The 25,239-nt window shown below is 42.4% G+C and overlaps 1 protein-coding gene across 50 annotated transcripts in view; it reads left to right on the top strand.

The window, feature by feature from the left end:
• ANK2 (ankyrin 2) overlaps positions 1–25,239 on the top strand; it is a 581,571-nt gene that overhangs the window by 351,017 nt on the left and 205,315 nt on the right. For all 50 annotated transcript variants that reach the window (XM_043512995.1, XM_043512994.1, XM_043512996.1 and 47 more), the window contains exon 2: positions 1,881–1,982. In XM_043512995.1, the coding sequence (XP_043368930.1) occupies positions 1,881–1,982 (102 nt within the window). The remainder of the gene's footprint in view (positions 1–1,880; positions 1,983–25,239) is intronic.

Here is a 25,239-nt window from a genome sequence, read left to right on the forward strand (position 1 = left end):
CCCTTCCTTACACATAGTCTGCCAATCCCACAGTATTCCACTGACAATAGGTTGAAAACCACTGATACAGTTTCAAGCATGTGGCAGAGACTGCTGCTATGTCATGCTTTATCCAATGCCAGATTGGCTCACGCCTCAGGCTCTGTAAATCCAAATTCCTATGCTACCTTACTTCTCCACCCTGCTGTGTGTAAGAAAGATCGTCTGTTTTCTTAACACTATAAAAGACACGGAAAATGTACTGAAGTTTGCTGAAAGGAATTTGGAAGGAAATTTTTTTTGTCTTGGCATGAAATACAGTTGCAAAAAGAATAGTTCTAATGATATCCATCTGCTGTAGATTAAAATAGATAGGAACCAGTGATGTAAATTGATCTCCTATGGAGGGATGAAGATCAGTGGTGGTTGAAATAAATGGATCAATGTGATTAGTATTATTAAGCTGCACAAAAGCTGGCTTTGAGTATTGTGGGGCCTTCAGGAGAATGGGCTTCACAATCTTGCTCCGAGCAGGGAGATGGGAGTAGATGGAAAATGTGTTTAATGTAAGTCTGAGATATTCCAGCAAAACTTTAAGTAGTAGACCATTCTTATGCCTATTCTTCTGCATCACTATGATCCCAATAATTTCCTTCTGTGCTAGAAAAAATGTTACCAGTCAAAAACATACTAGTAGATTTTTTTTTATTTAGCCTTTCCCTTCAAATTGCATTTTCTGTTCTGCCTGCAGAAAGTATAAAATAGCAAGAATTACTCTCTCTTTCTTTAGGTCCCCAAATCTTCATACATGACCATAATCATACTGATTTAACCCTGCTGCTATAGCACTCCTTTCTTCTCTCTCTGCTGACAGCTGTATTAATTGGAAATTGACTTAACTGCAGGCTCACATATGTGCATCATTGTGTTTCTGTCTGTTGGCCAATCTGAATTCTGTGCTCTAATTAAAGACAAAGGGAGCTGGGCTAAAAGCATTTCATACTCCCTTGGGTTACTGGCAATAAATCTGTTGGACTTTAAATGTGAATATATGAGCAAAAGCAGCATAGGAGGGGAATGATGACCAACATTATCTTGGATATAAATACTTCACCTGAGTACTTCATCCCCTTTGGGTCTGTGGCCCAAGGTTAAACCTACCTGCAACACTGTTTTCTTGGGAAACATGTTAGGGCTGTCTGCAGTGCCACATTTACACACTCTGTTAATAATTGTACTTTACTCATGTGTTCAAGCTGTTTTAGTCATGCTCATCTCGGCTGATTACGAATGTCTGCTGGGGCCTTCTCTCATTCAAATATTTTTACTGGGTGTTTTGTGTGAGTGAGAGTGAGTGAGTGTTAGCCTGGCACGGTCAAATAAGAGTCCAAACTCTAGTGATAGTTATCTCAATAATGGAAACAACAGCAGAAGAGATGATTGGTTGCTTATAACCCAGGTGAAATGTTAGTAAACTACCTTAGAGCCATCAGATGTTCTTGCTGAAATGTTAGTAAACTATCCTATATGGATACATATATAGAAAGAGGGATTCTGTGACTGGCAAGTTGGTTGTACTTAGCTAGACTCTGTTCCTTTACCTACTATTGTTAATGCTAACTAGCAGGATTTTTACTCTCTTCCTTCAGGCTAACTAATTTTTTACCTTTGGCAACTGTTGCAATATTTTGCTCAGTCTGAGAGGTCGTTAGGTCCTTTGTGCCAATTTTGTACTGTTTGGGGTGTATAGGAATCAATGAAGGTAAAATGTATGGACAGTTTTCTTTGCACCATATTGTTACAGCTGCAGCATGCAATGTGGATATAGTAATAGGTATCAGTGCTGTATTCTCTTTAAAGCAGTAATTTGAATTTTGTTTTTTTTTCTCCTCTTTTCACAGTCTGACAGCAATGCGAGCTTTCTTCGAGCTGCCAGAGCTGGCAATCTGGACAAAGTAGTGGAATATCTGAAGGGTGGAATAGACATCAACACATGTAATCAGGTAAGAGAGACTGCACGGGCATGTGTTTGCTGTACACAAGTATTATATGTACCAGATAAGAACTATGCAAATAGGGAAAACCTTACATGGTTTTATGGTTTAGATCAATTTAAGACCTTCACAGTCAAGTTCTGAGTCAGTTTGGGCTACATTTTCAGCCCTGGCCTCTGACTTGGAGCATCCACTTTTGCACAGATGACTATGCCCACAGCACATATTTAATAGAACATCTCTATTGTAAGCAAACGAGCCTTTCTGAGCCCCTTATTCCTGGCAGGAATCTGAGAGAGTGAATGTTTGTTTTACATGTATTAATACCATAATTAATATCTCTTTGGGGCAGGGACTGTCGTTTTGGTCTGTGTTTGTACCGAAGCTATGACTAGCCTCCTAGGTGTGACAGTAATTCAAATAATTACATTAATTAAATGTTATTTATTATTATGGGTCAAGATTTTTAGCAAATCTGGTATTTTGACACATATTCCAGGAGAAATGAACCTCGCCAAATTGCAATATATTATGTGTTAACTTATTAAGTACACAGAAATAAACAAAGATCTGCATGAATCTAATTTACTAATAAGCACTCCAATTTGAGTCCACATTTTTCTTTTTTATATCAAGTTTTTTTTATATCTAGTTTCCCATGATGGTTTCCCTATGATGATGTAATTACATTACTGGAATTTGATTGCTTAGGAGGTGTGGCAAGTAAACATGAAAGAAGATAGAAACAATGTGTTTGTACAATTCACAGCTGTTCTATAAATGCCTAAACTAAATAGATACAATAACTAAAAAATAAAGCTATATAATTCTGCTTTTAGTAAGGGGAATAGCATGTTGGTACCAAATTGTGAAGTTAGCAGGGGACTTTTTTACTTATACGGTGATTCTGCTACGTCCCTAAACCCCCTCTGTGCACATCTTGCTTTGAATTGCCGGGAAGTAAATTTTCCCTATAAGGCATTTAACTCCTAGAGCAAAGGTGGGCAAACCTGTAGGCCACATCCGGTCCCTGGGACCATCCTGCCCGGCCCCGGAGCTCCCGGCCGGGGGGACTAGCCCCTGGCCCCATTTCCCCCCCCCCGCTATTTCCCCTCCCCCTCAGCCTCAGTGCGCTGCGCCCGCCTGTGCAGGAGGGGGCTGCACTGCGGGGGCAGGGGAGAGCAGGAAGGGAGGCTCACCTGCAGCCTCAGGGGAGCAAGCGGGCAGTGCGGGTGGCGGGAGCACAGCAAATGTGGGCAGAGGACTCAGCAGGAGCCGCGGGTGGCCGCGCAGCTGACTGGAGAGAAGTGATGCTTTGAAGGGGAAACCGCTGCTTCTCTCCAGTTGCACAGCTGCCTCTGCTCCTCCTGAGTCCTCCGCCCATGTTCGCAGGGCCACATTCCGAAAGGGGCTTTAGAGGGAGGCTTGGATAGGGGGTGGAGTCCCAGGGGCCTGGCAGGGGTGCGGATAGGGGTCGGGGCAGTCAGGAAGCAGGGGGGATTGGGTGGGGGTGGGGTCCTGGGGGGGCAGTTAGGGGCAGAGGGTCCCAGGAGGGGGCGGTCAAGGAACAAGGAGTAGTGGGGATTGGATGGGTTGGGAGTTCTGAAGGGAGCAGTCAGAGGGCAGGAAGTGGGAGGGGGCAGATAGGGTTAGCGTTTGGGGAGGCCCAGCCCTCCCTACCTGGCCCTCCATATAGTTTTGGAACCCAATGTGGACCTCGGGCCAAAAAGTTTGCCCACCCCTGTCCTAGAGAGTCGGGTGGAGGATCTGTGGATGTTTTCCATAAGCAGGGCATTGAGAATCCACTCGGGCAAAAGAAAGGCAATTTATAAGTAGGTTGGGACAGCTACAAAATTAACCCTCTCTCACCAGGCCACATAGGTGAAAGATGGATATTGAATCTTTATTTCTCAATTAAAACAGAAGGTGTATACTATCACAACGTGGGGTGCAATCCAGACCAGTGAGAGATTGTGTCACTACTTGCCCAGCAGCCCTGTGTGACTTAGTGCTTTCCTGCTAGCTCACAGCCTGAGACACTGAGCCAACCTACAAACATGTCATACTCTGAGTGTTTGTGTGCTGTGTAGCCCATCCGGGTTCAGCAGCCTTGACCCTAGTAGTGTGTCTATGGCCCCACAATCCCACTCAGGCTTCCACCAACCTTGGTTACAGCCATCAAGGTGACCCCAGCATATTTCCAATCCCGAATTTTCACCGAATCATGTGCTCTGTAATGTCAAGTCCTCTTCTGGAAAGTTCAGAAAATAATAGAGTAGTTTTTTCCTCTAAAGACAGAAAAGCACATGACAGCTTATTAACTTAACCATGGTAAATAACCCTTTCTCTGTACGGTTTATGGTTAAAAAAATAAAACAAATATTTTAACAGGACATAGGTTAAGTGATGCCAAATAAAATGAATAAAGTTAGAAAGGGTTGCATGTAAAAGTGAAAAATATTGCGTCTAAACATTTTAAAACTGAATCTACAAGGTACACGCTTTGTTCAAGATGGTTTCTCACCTATATTCAGTTTCCAGAGATGACTTCCTCCCCATCTCCTGTGGTTGAAGGACCCATCTTTCTCAACTTTCAAGAGCTCTGTTCCCTTGTGTCGATGGATGCCAAAGATAGCTTCTACCTTTTTATATCTTTCAAAGTCAGGACTTTGTTTTAAGAGGCAGGATGACCTCATGCTGTTTTTCCTTTCTGGTGGACTTCCCAGCCCCCCATTTCTGATTTCTGTGTAAATGGGGCTTCCATTGTTTTGATTCCGCTGTGCTGAATTTACATAGGAGACAGGTAGATAGCTGCCTCCTCTCGTCTGAGAGAGAACCTGTTTTCCCACTCCTTTGGCCACAGACCTTAAAGCATAATATTAAGTATCCATATTTCTCATATAGCATTAGTACATACATTTCATGATGGTATCAATCACCAGTGTGCCATTAGCATTCAGAAAAGACTTCATTTTGTGCAGTTTTATAATATAGTTATATTGTATATAATCAGTTGACCACAATTGCTATCATTTGAGGTTCAACCCCTCTGTCTTTATAGACCATTAAATGTTTGAAATGGATTCTTCTGAGGGTTATCCCTCAAAGTAAAGTTATTCAGGCTTTGAGGAAGGTGACATGGAGTCTGGTGCTGAAGGACACTTCATGCTCTTTCTTCCCCTACTGTTAGATTAATAGCTTTGTTTACCTAATGTGTAAAAATAGACCTTCATTGTCTTTGCCTGAAGACAGGGCTGCTCAGAGAATGAAATATACATTCTGTTGTCAATAGCAGACCTGTTTACCAGCTCCTCCTGACGTGCCTGATTTAGTCATAATTCCACTATGTCCATAACTCTTTACACACATTGTGTACTTACCGCACCCAAGAATATTAATGATCAGTGGTGACTTTAGTTTTCAAATGAGACTTCACAAGGCATATTTTATAAAGATTATTACAGTAGTTTGTAGGGTGTGAATACAGGGGTGCTTCTAGAAGGGTGGTTCTTCTTATCTGCACTGGGTTTCTAATGCATCTCCAACTTCAGTGGTTGTCATGTGCTAGCGATGACCTCCTTGTTTGCTAGAGAGGAGGAGTCTCCTTTGATCATTGAATTCTCAAACTCTAACCTAGCATCTAAAAAATTTCAGAAAGCATCTTTTTTGTAATTTTATAGTCAGTGCTTGACCCTCAAATCGTTTTATGTGGGTTCCAAAGCACTTCATAATTCCAGGGCAGTTTTAAATAGATTCAAATGAAGTAATGGGAGGTTTTACAACTATTGGTGCCACTCCTCCCTTGAGAACAATTGCTGGAAATGTGGACATGATTGTCGCACTACAAGAAAGATAAAACTCCAATTAGAAAATGTACATGAACACAGTGGGAAACATTCTAGAGGTTCCATGCAATATGTAGATATCCTTTTTTACTGTGGAAAGCAATATGTTCAGTCATCCCCTTCTTCCTGGCCATCTAATGTATCATCCCCTACAAAGCATCTGATTTGCCATTGACCCAGAGTGCAGAAGTCTGAGGTTTCCCTGGCTATTTCTGTGTGGTATCCGGCTGTAAGCAAACACTCAGTGGATTATTTTTAGCTGAAAGGCTTAAGTGTGTCCAAGCAGATTAAAATCTAGTTACTCACAATCACCTACAGTAAACAACGTCCCTAGTGCCGAATGCCAATTAGTGCTGTTGCTGTTATTAGAGACTCAAATGACTGGAAAACAGGCCAATTTTTGGATTTTTTTTTTTTTAACTATATCTACAAAGGGTTGCAAAAAGACTTGTAAATATGGAGTATATGAGAGTGGCAATTTATCACGTTTTAGTTTGTTTTCCCATCAGTGGTTGGTTGTCTTTACAAAATAGTTGTACAATAAAATTAGCATAAAGAATGTTGAGATCTAGTTTCTCCTGGGTTACTACTCACCTTTGGAAATGCTGTTACTGCTACAAAGGGTGCCACTGTTATGCACAGCATCCAGCCTGTGTTTTCCTACTGTCACACACTGAAAGCCGTTCTCTTAGATCAGTGGTCTCCAACCTTTTTATGCCCAAGATTACTTTTTGATTCTAAGGACAACCCAGGATCTATCCACCCCTTCCCTGAGCCCCTCCCTTCCCCAAAGCCTCCCCCCGCTCACTCCATGCCCCTCCCCCCGCCGCTCACTCTTCTCCCACCTTCGTTCACTTTCACCAGGCTGGGGTAGGCGGTTGGAGTTCAGGAGGGGGTGAAGGGTGTAAGCTCTAGGATGGAGTGTGAGTGCAGAAGGGGGCTCTGGCTGGGGCAGAGTGTTGAAGTGCAGGAGAGGGTATGGGGTGCTGGCTCTGGGAGGGGGATCAGGGCTGGGGTTTGGGATGCAGGAGGGGGTTTGGGGTGCTGGCTCTGGGCAGGGTCTCAGAGTTCAGGAAGGGGTTTGGGGTGCAGGAGGAAGTATGGGGTACTGGCTCCAGGAGGGGGCTGGGGTTTGGGGTGTAGCCTCCCACTGGGCAGCACTTACCTCCGGCGGCTCCTGGTTGGTAGCGGGCTCAGCAAGGCTGAGGCAGGCTCCTTGTCTACCCTGGCCCCACGCTGCTCCCAGAAGGGGCCAACGTGCCCCTGCGGCCCCTGGGGGGGGTGGACAGGGAGCACATTGTTCTGTGTGCTGCTCCTCTCTGAAAGCACCGCCCCTGCAGCTCTCCTCTCCAATCGAAGCTGCAGAGGCAGTGCTTGCAGGCAGGAGCAGTGCGCAGAGGGAGACCCCTGCTACCCCCTCCTGCCTCCAGGGCTGTAGGGCTGCACTGGCCACTTCTGGGAGTGGTGTGGGGCCAAGGTGTGGAGTCTGCCTTGCCGGAGATTGCGATCGACTGGGAGATCCTCTCGGATCGACCAGTTGATCGTGATCGACCGGTTGGTGACCACTGCCTTAGACTTTGGGTTGGGTTTTTCATCAATAAGCTTGTTCCATGAACCCAGTTTGCATCAAATAGTGACAGAAGACCTAATCTTGCAAACACTTAGACACATGCTTAACTTTTTGCAGTTTAGTAGTGCAGTTTAATTTAATGGGACAACCACTCATGCATATTGTTAAGTATGCAAATAATTATTTGTAGGATTTATGCTCTTTTGGGACCAATACTGCCAGTCTAGCACCCATGGTTCTCCCACTGAAGTCAGTGACAGTTCCATGTACTAAGAACTTGCGAGATCAAGTCATGTATGTCTAATTTGCTGAGAACTTCTAATGAAATTTGGCAAAAATGACCCCTGAATTTGTACAATGGCTGAGAGTTTGCAGGAAGGAAGTAAAATTTGCATAAAAGCTGATGTTTTAGATTTTTAAAAAACAGGTAAGAGAGAAAAATAATCAAACAAAAATGTAGCAAATACTTCAACAGAAATTTCATCCAGTTCTGTTTCGGGACTAAAACCTTACAAACCGAACTAAAATTCGGCGCACAGACTCCAAAAGAGGCTAAAAAACCCAAAAAACCTACTTTTAGAATGATCAAAAGCAGCTGCCATGTATTGGCCCATAGGACTGGACTCAGCTTACTGCTGGCAGAACTCACACTGTGGTGGGTTCCCAGTGTCTGCACAAAGCGGGAGTGTAGTCTTGCATATTGATGGGGCAGGCCAGGAAAGGGTCAGGGACAGGTCACTGCTGAGATATTGTGATCCTCTCATCCACCGTAACCTTCTAATATCTCCTAAACAGCCTCACTAAAATCTCTTGTTCCCTGGCTGCCCATATGCCAACATTCAGCCCAGAAAAAAAAGTCTTGGTGATATACCATGGTCATTGTAGAAAGCTCGGATAATGAAGGTTTAGAAGGAAAAAATTGTCAAAACTCTAACTAAAATTTCACAGATGAGGCCATTATTTTGTTAGAGTGGTTTTAAGAATGAGAACCAAAATAATCACATAGTTTTCTGAAGTAGTTAGAAGAGCTATCTTGTCTGCCAAAGTAAAATAGGAGATGATTAAGTAGTCAAGTGTAACATCAAATTTGAATAAAAAGAGTTGCGGGGGGGTGTGGAAATCTTTCTGCACTTCAGAATCTAATGTTATACACTCTGTGTTTATTGAGAGCATAAGCAGAATTACTGGGTTCTTTTTAAAAGTATTATTTGAAGAGTTTCTAATTTTTTTTTTAAAGAAATGGCTTGTTCCAGAGATTTGTCAGTATAATAGGTAGAACTGGGTGAATGCTGAAAAAAAATCTGCAAATAGCCAAAATGTTTTTGAAGTATGTTCTACCCCATTATTTACTTTTGAGAGGATTTATGAGAAGCAAATTCTAAATTTAAATATGTGCATCAGAAACCTGCTTCTAAGATTTACATTCATCCAACTGGGGAACTTTTCCTCTTTCAGATTTTAAGAGGAGCCCTGTGTTTGTTTTGTCATGAATTATAACTAAGGAACTAAGATTCTGTGCACTGACAACAAATAGTCTGTACCGCCAAGGCCTGTGGTTCCTCATGAGAGGACATAAAGTACCACAAACATTAGGAAGTGGAATAGTTGCTAGTTACAGTCTAATAGAGCATTTGGGAGAGATGGAAAAATGTTTCTAAAGACCATGATAGTAGCACTGCAATTACATCAAGATGAGAGTGCAATATTTTATTACTTTTGACAATGTCTAAATGCTGGGGCATTTCTATTAGTTAGCAGTCCCTATTTTACTACCAACCATGACTACTGCTGGTACTGTTTTATCCATACCATGAAGTGCTTCCTTTCTGGAACTGGTTAGACAAAACTCCTCTTTTATAAAAGTATGTTAATGATATTGGGTGAAGCACTGGATCCATTAACCACTGACAATGAAAAAAGCAGGTACAGTGTGACCTGTACGTGTAAAATAGAGAGGTCAAAATAAACACTGCATAATTTTGCAGTTGCTTGAAATAGATTTATGACTCTTGTGCAGTACATTGTGGTAACACCAACTTTCAGCATCAGTGGCTTAGGACTGGTGTCAAGGTTTAAACTAGGTTTATACCCATACATGCCATACAATATCAATGGTCAATTATTGTGCAAAGTACTGTATTTTACATGTATTAACATGGTCTGATTCAGTAAGTCAGTTGGAAAATCGTTCACAGAGAGTAGTTATCAGTGGTTCACAGTCATGCTGGAAGGGTATAACAAGTGGGGTCCAGCAGAGATCGGTTCTGGGTCTGGTTCTGTTCCCTATCTTCATCAATGATTTAGATAATGGCAATGTGGATGATACCAAGCTGGGAGGGGTTGCAAGTGCTTTGGAGGATAGGCTTAAAATTCAAAATGATCTGGACAAACTGGAGAAATGGTCGGAAGTAAACAGGATGAAATTCAATAAGGGCAAATGCAAAGTACTCCACTCAGTTGAACACATACAAAATGAGAAATGACTGCCTAGGAAGGAGTACTGCGGAAAGGGATCTGGGGGTCATAATGGGTCACAAGCTAAATATGAGTAAACAGTGTAACACTGTTGCAAAAAAAGCAAACATTCTGGGATGTATTAGCAGGAGTATTATAAGGGCAGGTCTTCACTACCCGCTGGATCGGCGGGTAGTGATTGATCTATCGGGGATTGATTGATTGTGTCTCATCTAGACGTGATAAATCGATCCCCAAAACCACTCCCCGTCGACTTCAGAACTCCAGCTCGCGAGAGGTGGAAGTGGAGTTGATGGGGGAGCGGCAGTGGTCAACTCACTGCCATCCTCATGGCCAGGTAAGTCGACCTAAGATACGCCGACTTCAGCTACACTATTCGCGTAGCTGAAGTTGCATATCTTAGGTCGACACCCCCCACCCCAACCTGTCAGGGATGGTGTAGATAATACTTAGTCCTGCCTTAAGTGCAAGGGACTGGACTGGATGACCTCTTGAGGTCCCTTCCAGTTCTGATTCTGTGAAGTCATTTTTCTTATATTGGCAGGAAATAGTTTAGGAATTTTCTATAAAATGCAAAGTATCTGAAGTGCTTGGAAGGCAATTAGCAAAGACAGCAGTGCTTATAGGCCTATTATTAAAATGAATGTATTTGATTAGCATATTGTTTGGATTCTCATAGTTCCCATATGCCATGGAATTGTTTCTCCATGCATTGGGTAATTTGTGTCCACAAGACAGCCTGTCATGTGGCTTTGGGACTTTCAACTACAAAGAATTGCAGACAGCTGCAGTGGCACAGGAGCTAGCAAACAGAGCTCTAAACAGGGGAGTTTGAGTGGGAGTTCTGTTGGAGGAGAAGGTAGTTGTACTTGGTTTTGTATCTTTAGTATTTGTGTGTGTGTGTGTGTGTGTGTAGGGGCTTTGTGCTGGGAGAACAGCTGAGCCCTGCTTAGGGGGTGGGGCTTCTGACTAGGGGTCCTATAAAGGTAGCCAGCCAGTCAGGCAGCGGCACAGACAGCTGCAGTGGCACAGGAGTCAGCAAACAGAGCTGTAAACAGGGGAGTTTGAAAGGGGAGTTTGGATTGTGGTGCTTGTTTGGGGTTTGCTTTTGCTGGGGGGGGGGTCTTTTTGGTGTGCCTTGTGTTTCCCAGATTAACAGGATTTAGGTGGGAAGGCGATGACAGATACAGAGGCAGCTGTGGGAGTGATTCCTGTAGTGGAAGACACATTGAGGATGACTGGATGTGGAAGCTGTGGTATGTACATGATCCTGGAGGGGGGAACCGGTAAGAGTTTTTTCTGCATGAAATGCCGTCTGATAGAGCTGATGGAGGAAAAGATCCGAGGTTTGGAGATGCAGGTGGAAAGTCTGGTTGAGTTTAGGAAGGGGTTTGAGCAGATGATGGAGCAAAGAGATGAGGTATCTGAAGGGAAAAGCTCAGACTCATGGATGGAAGCAGGGCTGGGGAATTTTGAGGAGAGACTGGGTGAGGAAAGTGGTCAGTGGAAACATGTGACTCAAAGAACCAGGCAGAGAAAAAGACGGGCTAGTGAAGGAGAAATAGAGCTTAGGAACAGGTTTGCAGAGTTGAAAAATGAAGAAGGGGCTCAGCAGGTACTTGTTGAAGGTGGAAGGGTAAGGAAGAAGAGAAGAGAGGCTAGTCCTATAGGAAAAGTGGAAGAGTCAAGGGAGACTACACCAAATATGAGCCCCAGGAGGATACAGGATGGGTTGAAGAGGATTATAAGGGAAAATAGGAATGGAAAGAACTTGCAGCCAGAGGGAACAGGGGAGAGACTGGAGAATAGCACTGTCACCAGGAAAAGGCAGGCCTATGTGATAGGGGACTCTTTATTGAGAAGAATAGACAGGCCTGTAACTAGAGCTGATCCAGAGAATAGAAGGGTGTGCTGTCTTCCGGGTGCTAAGATACGGGATGTAGACCTGAGGTTGAAAAGGATCCAAAAGGGAGCGGGAAAGAATCCCCTAATTATCCTTCATGTGGGAACAAATGATACGGCTAGATTCTCGCTGGAAAGTATTAAGGGAGACTATGCTAGGCTGGGGAAGATGCTTAAGGAAATTGAGGCTCAGGTGATCTTTAGCGGGATCCTTCCTGTTCCTAGAGAAGGGCAACAAAGGTGTGACAAGATTATGACTGTTAACAGATGGCTTAGGCAGTGGTGCTATAAGGAGGGCTTTGGGATGTATGGCCACTGGGAGGCATTCACCGACAGAGGACAGTTCTCTCGGGATGGACTTCATCTGAGTAGGGAAGGAAATAGACTTCTAGGATCGATGCTGGCACAACTAATAAAGAGAGCTTTAAACTAGGAATTAGGGGGAGATGGATGGGAGATGTCCAGGAAATCTCCACGCCAGATTTTAGCATTGAGAGGGAAGAAGACGAAGTAAGAAAGGATACAGCTGTGGGTAGGAGAATGTATATAAGGAGCGAGGGCGGTGTGGATACTAGTCTAATAGGTTATATTGGCTGTAGAATGACTGTGCCTAATAGGGTACAAATGTGAGCGAGGCCAAACAGCAAAAATTAAGATGTTTATACACCAATGCGAGGAGCCTAGGTAACAAAATGGAGGAACTAGAGCTACTGGTGCAGGAAGTGAAACCAGATATTGTAGGGATAACAGAAACATGGTGGAATAATAGTCATGACTGGACTACAGGTATTGAAGGGTATGTGCTGTTTAGGAAAGACAGAAACAAAGGTAAAGGTGGTGGAGTAGCATTGTATATCAATGATGAGGTAGAATGTAAAGAAATAAGAAGCGATGCAATGGATAAGACAGAGACCGTCTGGGCAAAAATTACATTGGGGAAGAAAACTAGTAAAGCCTCTCCTACGATAGTGCTTCGGGTGTGCTATAGACATCCGGGATCTAATTTGGATATGGATAGAGCCCTTTTTAATGTCTTTAATAAAGTAAATACTAATGGAAACTGCGTGATCATGGGAGACTTTAACTTCCCAGATATAGACTGGAGGACCAGTGCTAGTAATAATAATAGGGCTCAGATTTTCCTAGATGCGATAGCTGATGGATTCCTTCATCAAGTAGTTGCTGAACTGACTAGAGGGGATGCCATTTTAGATTTAATTTTGGTGAATAGCAAGGACCTCATAGAAGAAATGGTTGTAGGGGACAATCTTGGCTCAAGTGATCATGAGCTAATTCAGTTCAAACTAAATGGAAGGATTAACAAAAATAAATCTGCAACTAAGGTTTTTGATTTCAAAAGGGCTGACTTTCAAAAATTAAGGAAATTAGTTAGGGAAGTGGATTGGACTGAAGAACTTATGGATCTAAAAGTAGAGGAGGCCTGGGATTACTTTAAATCAAAGCTGCAGAAGCTATCGGAAGCCTGTATCCCAAGAAAGGAGAAAAAATTCATAGGAAGGAGTTGTAGACCAAGCTGAATGAGCAAGCATCTTAGAGAGGTGATTAAGAAGAAGCAGAAAGCATACAGGGAGTGGAAGATGGGAGGGATCAGCAAGGAAAGCTACCTAATTGAGGTCAGAACATGTAGGGATAAAGTGAGACGGGCTAAAAGTCGAGTAGAGTTGGACCTTGCAAAGGGAATTAAAACCAATAGTAAAAGGTTCTATAGCCATATAAATAAGAAGAAAACTAAGAAAGAAGAAGTGGGGCCGCTTAACACTGAGGATGGAGCTGGAGGTTAAGATAATCTAGGCATGGCCCAATATCTAAACAAATACTTTGCCTCAGTCTTTAATAAGGCTAAAGAGGATCTTAAGGATAATGGTAGCATGACAAATGGGAATGAGGCTATAGAGGTAGATATTACCATATCTGAGGTAGAAGCGAAACTGAAACAGCTTAATGGGACTAAATCAGGGGGCCCAGATAATCTTCATCCAAGAATATTAAAGGAATTGGCACCTGAAATTGCAAGCCCATTAGCAAGAATTTTTAATGAATCTGTAAACTCTGGAGTAGTACCGAATGATTGGAGAATTGCTAATATAGTTCCTATTTTTAAGAAAGGGAAAAAAAAAGTGATCTGGGGAACTACAGGCCAGTTTGACATCTGTAGTATGCAAGGTCCTGGAAAAAATTTTGAAGGAGAAATTAGTTAAGGACATTGAAGTCAATGGTAAATGGGACAAAATACAACATGGTTTTACAAAAGGTAGATCGTGCCAAACCAACCTAATCTCCTTTTTTGAAAAGGTAACAGATTTTTTAGATAAAGGAAATGCAGTGGATCTAATTTACCTACATTTCAGTAAGGCATTTGATACCGTGCCACATGGGGAATTCTTAGTTAAATTGGAGAAGATGGGGATCAATATGAACATCAAAAGGTGGATAAGGAATTGGTTAAAGGGGAGACTGCAACGGGTCCTACTGAAAGGCGAACTGTCAGGTTGGAGGGAGGTTACCAGTGGAGTTCCTCAGGGATCGGTTTTGGGACCAATCTTATTTAATCTTTTTATTACTGACCTTGGCACAAAAAGTGGGAGTGTGCTAATAAAGTTTGCAGATGATACAAAGCTGGGAGATATTACCAATTCGGAGAAGGATCGGGATATTATACAGGAGGATCTGGATGACCTTGTAAACTGGAGGAATAGTAATAGGATGAAATTTAATAGTGAGAAGTGTAAGGTTATGCATTTAGGGATTAATAACAAATATTTTAGTTATAAATTGGGGACGCATCAATTAGAAGTAACGGAAGAGGAGAAGGACCTTGGAGTATTGGTTGATCATAGGATGACTATGAGCTGCCGATGTGACATTGCTGTGAAAAAAGCTAATGCGGTTTTGGGATGCATCAGGAGAGGCATTTCCAGTAGGGATAAGGAGGTTTTATTACCATTATACAAGGCACTGGTGAGACCTCACCTAGAATACTGTGTGCAGTTCTGGTTTCCCATGTTTAAAAAGGATGAATTCAAGCTGGAGCAGGTACAGAGAAGGGCTACTAGGATGATCCGAGGAATGGAAAACTTGTCTTATGAAAGGAGACTTAAGGAGCTTGGCTTGTTTAGCCTAACTAAAAGAAGGTTGAGGGGAGATATGATTGCTCTCTATAAATATATCAGAGGGATAAATACAGGAGAGGGAGAGGAATTATTTAAGCTCAGCACCAATGTGGACACAAGAACAAATGGGTATAAACTGGCCACCAGGAAGTTTAGACTTGAAATCCGACGAAGGTTTTTAACCATCGGAGGAATGAAGTTTTGGAATAGCCTTCCAAGGGAAGCAGTGGGGCCAAAAGATCTATCTGGTTTTAAGATTCTACCTGATAAGTTTATGGAGGAGATGGTGTGATGGGATAATGGGATTTTGGTAAATAATTGATCTTTAAATATTCAGGGTAAATAGGCCAAATCCCCTGAGATGGGATATTAGAAGGATGGGATCTGAGTTACCCAGGAAAGAATTTTCTGTAGTATCTGGCTGGTGAATCTTGCCCATATGCTCAGGGTTTAGCTGATTGCCATATTTGGGGTCGGGAAGGAATTTTCCTCCAGGGAGATTGGAGAGGCCCTGGAGGTTTTTCGCCTTCCTCTGTAGCATGGGGCATGGTTGACTTGAGGGAGGCTTCTCTGCTCCTTGAAGTCTTTAAACCATGATTTAAGGACTTCAATAGCTCAGACATGGGTGAGGTTTTTCATAGGAGTGGGTGGGTGAGATTCTGTGGCCTGCACTGTGCAGGAGGTCAGACTAGATGATCAGAATGGTCCCTTCTGACCTTAGTATCTATGAATCTATGAATTAACTGTGACAGGCCTCCTGCATGGTCAGCAGTAAAGAGTACCATTTTCTACTTTTAGCTTCTTGGCCATAGTCATCTGACAATGTGTGTTCCCTCTTTTTGCCTGCAGAGATTCCTGCTGTGAAAATGAGTGGTAGTTTATCTTCTTTGAACCAGTCGTCTGGTCTATGTTCTACTAGTTTTGATTTTGAAACAAAATTTCTTGTTTCCATTCTAATTTCCCCCTGGAATGGATTTGTAAATAAAGAAGCATTAAGATAGAACTGAAAAGGTAAATACATACCTGTTAATGAAAAAAAACCCCAGAAATCAACATTATTAGAATGTTGAAGTTATGTTATAGTACATAGGCACAATATTTTAATCATGCTCAATTTATAGTTCTGCCCTGCATAAGAGATGACCCTTGTTGCGGCTAGACTGTGTATGGAGAATAACATGCACCTTTTGACCCTTTTGGGAGCTGAGATGAGGCAAAGTCAAGTCACTGGTCCATTTCATAACAGGTGGGCGAACTTGAGGATGGTCTGTGTTTGGATCTGAGGCCAATAGAGGGTGGTGGTTGGTGTCACAGAAGTGTACATAGGGAGGAATATTTAGACACCTTTCATGCACACTGAACTTGGAGTGTGGGGTTTGAGACTCACAATGCATGTGTTTATAATGAAGGTAGAGTGTTCACTTTCCTAATGTTTTGTAGATGTGACCACATCCCATTCTAGTTTAATGCAGTCTTTCCCATCCTCATTCATCAACTGTCCAGTCTCCCAGCTTCATCACCACAAACCCTCCAGGTGCTCACTACAGTTCCTATACTTCCTCCCCTCCATTGCCTTCAAGAGAGGTGGGAGGGGTGGTAAGAAGGGAAGGAGAATCAAGGAACCTTACTAGGTATTCCTTAATGAAATCTAGTTGTGCCTTCAAGGTTCAGGTTGGGTTTGTTTCAGGGATAGAAAGGTTTTACGACATTTCCTCCAGGTTGCCTATCCCCATCATTTACTAGGGACAGAAGAACTAGCTTGAACCACATCCATCTTCCTGAATGGACTAGGCCTAGACAAATATTAATATTTGGAAGTTGGTTCAAATAAATTTATTAGTACTTCTGGTAGTAGCTAATGGCACTCCATTGTGCGAGGCACTGTACAAACAGAAGACATTTCTGACCTGAAGAGCTTACCATCTTACTGCATCTGATGAAGTGAGCTGTAGCTCACGAAAGCTTATGCTCAAATAAATTTGTTAGTCTCTAAGGTGCCACAAGTACTCCTTTTCTTTTTTGCGAATACAGACTAACACAGCTGCTACTCTGAAACATCTTACTAGAGAAGACAGATGGATATAGACAAATAGTGAAGAGGTAAATTGCCTAATGTTAGAATACAATTTCTCCCCATGGTCCACTCTCTAAACAACCATATATCCTACCCCACCTCTCAGTTGAGTGAAGAATCAAACTCTTTACAGCTCTTATTCACCTCACGTTGTCCTTGCACCCTACTTTGCTCCCACAGAAAAACATTCAGGAGAAATTTTGGCTCTGTTGAAGCCAGTACCACCCTCAGCCTCACCCTGGTTGAAGGACTTGAAGAAGAAAAATCCACAAGTGTTTGAAGAAGGGGCATGGCCTGGGTCTTCTCTGATGCTCCCAAGCAATTTCTTCCTGTCCCTTGCATAAGTTTGAAAGTGGCATTTGGCAGTGTGCCAACCCCAAGCATTCAAACATTATGAATTAGGCCCCCAAATCCATAAGATTGGCTTAAAAATCATAACATTAAAAAAACCTTTTTTATTTGCTTTGAGGTGTTTTGAGCCTTTAGGAGTCATGTTTTTTAGTGTTTCTCTATAACCAGGAGGGCTAGAAAATCACTTTTCTTTTTAAAATGAGATTTGAGATTCCTGAGTAATTGCATGACTTGAGAAGCAGGGCTTCAAGGAAAAACACCAAATATTATGAGACTAGCAATAAAATTGCAGAAGCTGGGAACACTGTGCAGCAGACTCATTCCCAGTGAAATCCCCTTGCCGTGAGATGGTTTCATCTTTCTCCCTCATCCTCTGTTGCCCTATTTGTACTCAGGCAAATATTGAATTTCTCTGAAGAGCTCTCTCATTTTAAGTTTCATGTAGTACTGGAGCTTGAATTTTTGACATAAGCATCTTTCATTGTATCAGGGCCTCCAGAATAGTCCTGAAAGGAGAACTCTTCACATGAATCTTTTCCTCTGTGGATCTCTGCTGTCCTGGTCCACTTAATTAGATAAAGTGCTTTTGGATGCCAGCCAGCCTCTCTTCTGAATATGTTGGACTTTACCCAGCTGACCTTTTGCTGTTTCCACTGATCATTAAGACTGAACAGAGGCTCTGATGCCATCTATGTATTTTTGGTTTATGCTCATTCATTTTATACTGACTTGCACAGTATGCAGTCGTACGTAAAGTAGACCAACACTTACATTAAATCAGCAGAGTTCAGTGGGGAGAGACATGGTCAAACTGGTCTAAGCACAGGATTGATCCACCCACTTCTGTGTTTACAGTAGTCCTCTTGATCTACTGCTGATTAAAACAGCAGGTTAGAGCATTGTAGATTTACTCCCTGGCTTGCTCACCAAGTCTCTCTGTAGACAAGCCCTCATTGTCTCTCTGTTCTTAAGACTCTGAAAAGCTTACCATTTGCAACATGGTGATGGGCTGGGGTTATAGCCATTAACTAGATTCTTGAGGTTAAGAAAGACAATGAATAAAAGCTAGATTACAAAGGAAGTTCTGGTAGACCACAAGTTCTAAATTTGTATCTTTTTAATTATTCTGTTTGATGTCTAATTGAAGCCATTTGACTGTAAATGTCAGATTCTGCCATCCTTGCCCTATACTGAGTAGTAGCTTATGAGGCAAGTAATCCTAAATTTGACAGAACTGGACTCAAAGTGAACAAGTAGTTGTGGCCTAACATGTGACAGATTTGTAATGTGGAGGGAGACAATACACTGTTTACCATATTTGCTGCATAATGGGTATGGATAGGACCACTGCTGCTTTCAGTCAACTCACTGTTATTTAATGCTGTCATTTCCTAGCATCACCATGCTCTCATCTGTCATCGTACTCTCAGGCGCTTTCCTTAAATATCTATTTGCTCTCTTTAGTCATACCAAGAATAAAACATTTCCTGTGGGTCTCTTCAATGATGGAAGTCATTCCTAGCTAATGAAAAAATCCTATGAGGGGCTAATTCCGGAGCCTTGCACACAGCTAAAATGAAAAATTTGCTTAGTGGAGTTCTGTAGAGTCAGAAGGGATAGAATCTTGCCCTTTCAGACTAGGGAACAGTACAGGAGTCATTCTGCAGTTGCTACTGCAGCCTTGATGGTTCAGCAGCTGTTTAGCTTTCATTCTGCATGCAGTTTGGATGGTGTATTTATATAGTCATGGATCTATGTGTCATATGCAAGCTCCACCCCACCTGCTTGGGAAAAGGGTGTGCCCCCTGTGCACATTGGACAAGAAGGTGTACATTTGACTTTAGGGAGAAAAGCCTGTGTACTGCTTTGAAAATGTAGTGTCACATGTTAAATGCACTATTGCTCCAAATTTGCCTTTTCCTTTCTTTAAAATGGTATGCTTTGTTGTTGGATTGAGAAATAATTCTCGTGGGTCTATGCTTAAGGTTAAATGTGCTTCTCTGAATAGAATAGACTAACCCCTGGTAAAGTGTTTTCTTGAATTGGAGCCATTATTTCTCAAGTACTGTGATTTGAATTAGGGAAATGACTAGACAGAGAATCAAATGTATTTCATTGGTTTTTAGTATTTCCAAAGTTTGATAACAGCTAGTGTTTCAGAATATATGGACAGTAGCATTTATTTAGCATCTTTATGGTGCTTTATTGCATGCTACCTCATGTTTGTCAAGTTAAATTATGATAGAATTGTCATTGCTTCCTTTAATGTGAACAGGAGTGCCCCAATGTGTTGTAAAAATCATAAATTACTGATTATTTCTTGGTTTCTGAACAGAAATTTGGAAATGTCAATGGACAATATTCCGGTTCTTTGCTAAATTATGCAGACAAACTTGTGTCATGTTGCGTTCTATCCCTATGAGCTGACTGTCTTTTTGAGCTGCCAACAACCCCTTATATACCACATGTTTACAGTGATGGCTTTTAAAGATGAACCATTCATTTTCTATTCTATATGAAAAAAGTAGTGGTCTACAGTATACCCATAACCTCCTAATAAGCTACATATACTTTTTTGTTCACATTTATTATGTTTAGTATAGATATAGTCTTCAGTTTTCTTTACAGATGTTATATTTTCACGGACTGTAAATTTATTTTCTGTTGTGCCCATTATTAAAAGTAAAATTGTTTTCAGTAGGATGGATTCCTACTAAATATTATCTGCTATTTCAGTGTATTTTAAGCACAATTAGCATAAGCCTTGCTCTGTTATATGCAATAAACTGGAGCATAATAGTCGCTTTGACTTCAAAGTGTCCTATTGCTCCAATGGAGCCTGGAGGAAATTCTTTCTGTGTCTGGGGTGTCTTGTACTGCTTGGGGAATGCTGGCACTGTTTATATAGGAACGACTCTGATGGAGAGCAAGAGGTGTCTATATCTCTCCAGATTATCCATTAACGTGCCTACCCCAGGAGGAAATGCAGAAAAGGGGTGGGGTGGCTTGTTTGGGGGTTTTCTGAGTGTGGATCTCAGAGTTGAGCAGATCTCTTGTAACTATAAGGTCTGCTGTGCAGGGAGAGGTTGGGTAAGCTGAAACATGGGAAACATACCCAGCATGGTCAACTCTCTGTTTTAACTCCATTTATGTGATTTTTGGCCAGTGCTGTAGCCAGTTTTGCAATGAGACAACAAGCGCTAGCCCTTGTGATGTCCATCTGGGTCCAGGGGAAAATCCTCTCTGATTGGCCGCCTTCCCCTCCTCCTGGGGAAGAGCAACCAATCAGAACTGCTCCAGGAGGTGAACAGAGCTCTCACCCTCCCGTCAGGACACAAGATAAAATTTTGAGTAGGGGAGATGGGAGGAACTGACATCGTTCTTAAAGAGGGGAGGTGAGAGAGAGGACCAGAAACAGTACAGCTACTAAATATGGATTGTCCCCACCTCCGACCCTTCCTATAAACCGTGGGTCAATCTTTTGTCTATTTCCCCCCTCTGCTCTTCACCCCTTTCTAGCCTAGGAAGGGAAAGAGAGGGGGTGAATAACCCCTGGATCTGCTCCCTCCAGGCCTGGGAAGGGGGAGAAGGGGACCCCATCACAGCTTCCAACACCAGGGCTGGGATGGTGGGTGAAGTGCCCTGGAGCTGCAGAAGGGGCAGAGATGCCCTAATGCTAGTGACAGGTGGGGGACTGGAGGGACAGAGCTGATGTGCATAAATAATTACTGGGCTGGGAGATGGGCAAATGTGGGAATGGAGTGACACAATTAATTAATTCAATTAGAATGTTAGAGTTTGGAGAGAAGCTGGCAACTCCATACCATAGTACAGTCCCTGGGAGCTCTTGCAGAGAAGCCAAAATCAATACTGTATGCGTTTGGGAGAACTGGCAACAGTTTAATTATCACACGCATTGGGAGTGGGCAGCAGACGTTAAAGACTGAAAGACAGACCAAAAAAACAAAAGATAGTCTTAGGGGAAAAAAAATTTAACCTCATGACTTTTTGGCCATTCTCATGATTTTTGGGGGTCAGAGTCATGACAGAAGGATTGCTAGTTATGATTTTGGTATCAAGTTTTTGTAGCTCCTGTGTGAAGTTAGAAAATAAATGTTTTGATTTATAAATATCCAGCATTGACATTTCTCTGAAAATTGCATGGGTGAAGAACAAAGCATGAGGGATGAATGGTGATGTGTTGGTGTCCTTAGTAATGTGACTGCATCCATAGATTAGTGGTCATCACTGTTGTGATAGTGAAGTTCTATATGGAACAGTGAAAATAATTAAAACATTTTTCAGTTCACTGCCCCCTCCCGCCCAAAAAATAAGTTCGTTTTGGATCTACCTAATACTAAACTTCAGTTTTCTCAGCTAAACAAAACAAAATAAAATAAAGAATAAATAGTTTTGATTTTGGGGAATTCTTAACTGCTGTTTGATTAAAAGCAAATTTGGAAATGCCATTCATGGAGGAGGTGGTGTCCTCTATATATATCCTATAGTCCAACGGGGTTAGAGCACTCACCTGGGATATTGGGACCTGGGTTCAAGTCCCCATTTTGCCAGATTGGGAGCAGGGATTTGAATTTGAGTGTCTCATACTGCAGGTGAGGGGCCCTTCACACTGGTCTATAATGTATTCTGGTGTGGTGTCTCTCTTGTCCTTGCTGAAGATGTTCTACTTTGTATATATTCTTAAATATTCATTTGAGCAGGGAATTGAACCCAGTTGTCCTTCTTCTCAGGTGGGTGCCCTAACTGCAAAGCTATAGTTATTCTCACCCTCTCTCTATGGTCTATGACTATTTAATTTTATAAATTAAAGGGGCAACCACCACTGGGTTTGTGAATGGCCCCTAAGTCTCCTTGTGAATCTATTTCCCAAAAATGGTTTTGGATTAAACTGTTCGGTGAATGTATGTTGAATTATTCAATAATTTCAGTCAACCCAAAACTCTATTTTTCAGCAAATAAACTATTTGTCTAAAAAGTTTCACCCTGCTTTAGTTACACAGCCACATGAAGAGCCTGAGTCCCTACTTTGAGAATAGCACACAGGCATTGAGTTAGTGTCCAAAACTAGTGTCCCCCTTCAGAGGGTTTTTTTTACTCTTAACTTAAGGTCCACAGATGTAGACCTCAGCCTAAGCTTTCTCCTAAGTTTTACTGTCCTCTGCAGGACTTCTCTGTCCCTGCTCTTTTCTTCTAGTTCCTGCTGGTTCACACACAGGCTCAGAAAACTTCCATAATTCTGAGTTGAAGTTAATATGACTAACTTGATCTGGTCATGATGGTGAGTCAAAAGAAGAACTTTTGTTCTCTGTCCAGCATCCTGGCACAAAATGATGTCACTTCCTCTCACTGGCAACTTTAAATTGTGACTGTTCTGAATGTTTGTATGATTCAGTTTACAGATAACTATTGCCCTATATACATTAATAATATATTTTAAAACATTTTTATAAACTCTTTCAACAATGAACTCAATAGGATTCTGAGGCCACCTCAGACTTAACTGGAGTCACTCTAGATTTACACAGGTGCCTTGCATTTGAGATATATGAATGAATGTTAAAAATACTGAATATCAAAAAATTATTTGTAGTTGGGACTGTAATTTTACAACATAGCTTTGAATGGCACATCAGCTATCTTGACATAGGACAATTCTATCAAAAGACAAAAACTGTAAAATCTGCAAGTGCTTAGGGTGTATCAGTTGCCTGACGTTCTTTAAAAGAGATGATAATTCAAAATGGAATATATAAGAATAATACCTGACTTTGGCCTGAACAGTTAGCCAATATTCGAGACCTTACAGGTTGATGCCATTAGAAGAAATTGATGATAGTCAGATATTTCTTTCATGCAATCCTGTTTATTTTCAAAGAATGCACACGAGAGACTGCTGAATTGGAATTAATTTGCAAACTGGATACAACATATTAACCCACAGAGACCTTCCTGCCAACACTACAAAAAGAAGGATTCTAGGTGGACTCCTCCTGAAGGTCGAAACAGCAGCCTGGATTTCTACATAGGCTGCTTCCGCCGACGTGCACGAGCTGAAATTGTGGAAAAGCAGCATCGCTTACCCCATAACCTCAGCCATGCAGAACACAGTGCCATCCACAGCCTCAGAAACAACTCTGACATCATAATCAAAAAGGCTGACAAAGGAGGTGCTGTCGTCATCATGAATAGGTCAGAGTATGAACAAGAGGCTACTAGGCAGCTCTCCAACACCACTTTCTACAAGCCATTACCCTCTGATCCCACTGAGAGTTACCAAAAGAAACTACAGCATTTGCTCAAGAAACTCCCTGAAAAAGCACAAGAACAAATCCGCACAGACACACCCCTGGAGCCAGGACCTGGGGTATTCTATCTGCTACCCAAGATCCATAAACCTGGAAATCCTGGACGCCCCATCATCTCAGGCATTGGCACCCTGACAGCAGGATTGTCTGGCTATGTAGACTCCCTCCTCAGGCCCTTCGTTACCAGCACTCCCAGCTATCTTCGAGACACCACCGATTTCCTGAGGAAACTACAGTCCATTGGTGATCTTCCTAAAAACACCATCCTAGCCACTATGGATGTAGAAGCCCTCTACACCAACATTCCACACAAAGATGGACTACAAGCCGTCAGGAACAGTATCCCCGATACTGTCACGGCTAACCTGGTGGCAGAACTTTGTGACTTTGTCCTGACCCATAACTATTTCACATTTGGTGACAATGTATACCTTCAAATCAGCGGCACTGCGATGGGTACCCGCATGGCCCCACAGTATGCCAACATTTTATGGCTGACTTAGAACAACGCTTCCTCAGCTCTCGTTCCCTAATGCCCCTACTCTACTTGCGCTACATTGATGACATCTTCATCATCTGGACCCATGGAAAAGAAGCTCTTGAGGAATTCCACCATGATTTCAACAATTTCCATCCCACCATCAACCTCAGCCTGGACCAGTCCACACAAGAGATCCACTTCCTGGACACTACGGTGCTAATAAGCGATGGTCACATAAACACCACCCTATATCGGAAACCTACTGACCGCTATTCCTACCTACATGCCTCTAGCTTTCATCCAGATCATACCACTCGATCCATTGTCTACAGCCAAGCGCTACGATATAACCGCATTTGCTCCAACCCCTCAGACAGAGACAAACACCTACAAGATCTCTATCATGCATTCCTACAACTACAGTACCCACCTGCTGAAGTGAAGAAACAGATTGACAGAGCCAGAAGAGTACCCAGAAGTCACCTACTACAGGACAGGCCCAACAAAGAAAACAACAGAACGCCACTAGCCATCACCTTCAGCCCCCAACTAAAACCCCTCCAACGCATCATCAAGGATCTACAACCTATCCTGAAGGACGAGCCATCGCTCTCTCAGATCTTGGGAGACAGACCAGTCCTTGCTTACAGACAGCCCCCCAATCTGAAGCAAATACTCACCAGCAACCACACACCACACAACAGAACCACTAACCCAGGAACCTATCCTTGCAACAAAGCCCGTTGCCAACTCTGTCCACATATCTATTCAGGGGATACTATCATAGGGCCTAATCACATCAGCCACACTATCAGAGGCTCGTTCACCTGCGCATCTACCAATGTGATATATGCCATCATGTGCCAGCAATGCCCCTCTGCCATGTACATTGGCCAAACTGGACAGTCTCTACGTAAAAGAATGAATGGACACAAATCAGACGTCAAGAATTATAACATTAAAAAACCAGTTGGAGAACACTTCAATCTCTCTGGTCACTCGATCACAGACCTGAGAGTGGCTATACTTCAACAAAAAAGCTTCAAAAACAGACTCCAACGAGAGACTGCTGAATTGGAATTAATTTGCAAACTGGATACAATTAACTTAG

This window comes from Dermochelys coriacea, chromosome 4 (assembly GCF_009764565.3).
Source record: "Dermochelys coriacea isolate rDerCor1 chromosome 4, rDerCor1.pri.v4, whole genome shotgun sequence".
NCBI classification, from domain to species: Eukaryota; Metazoa; Chordata; order Testudines; family Dermochelyidae; genus Dermochelys; species Dermochelys coriacea.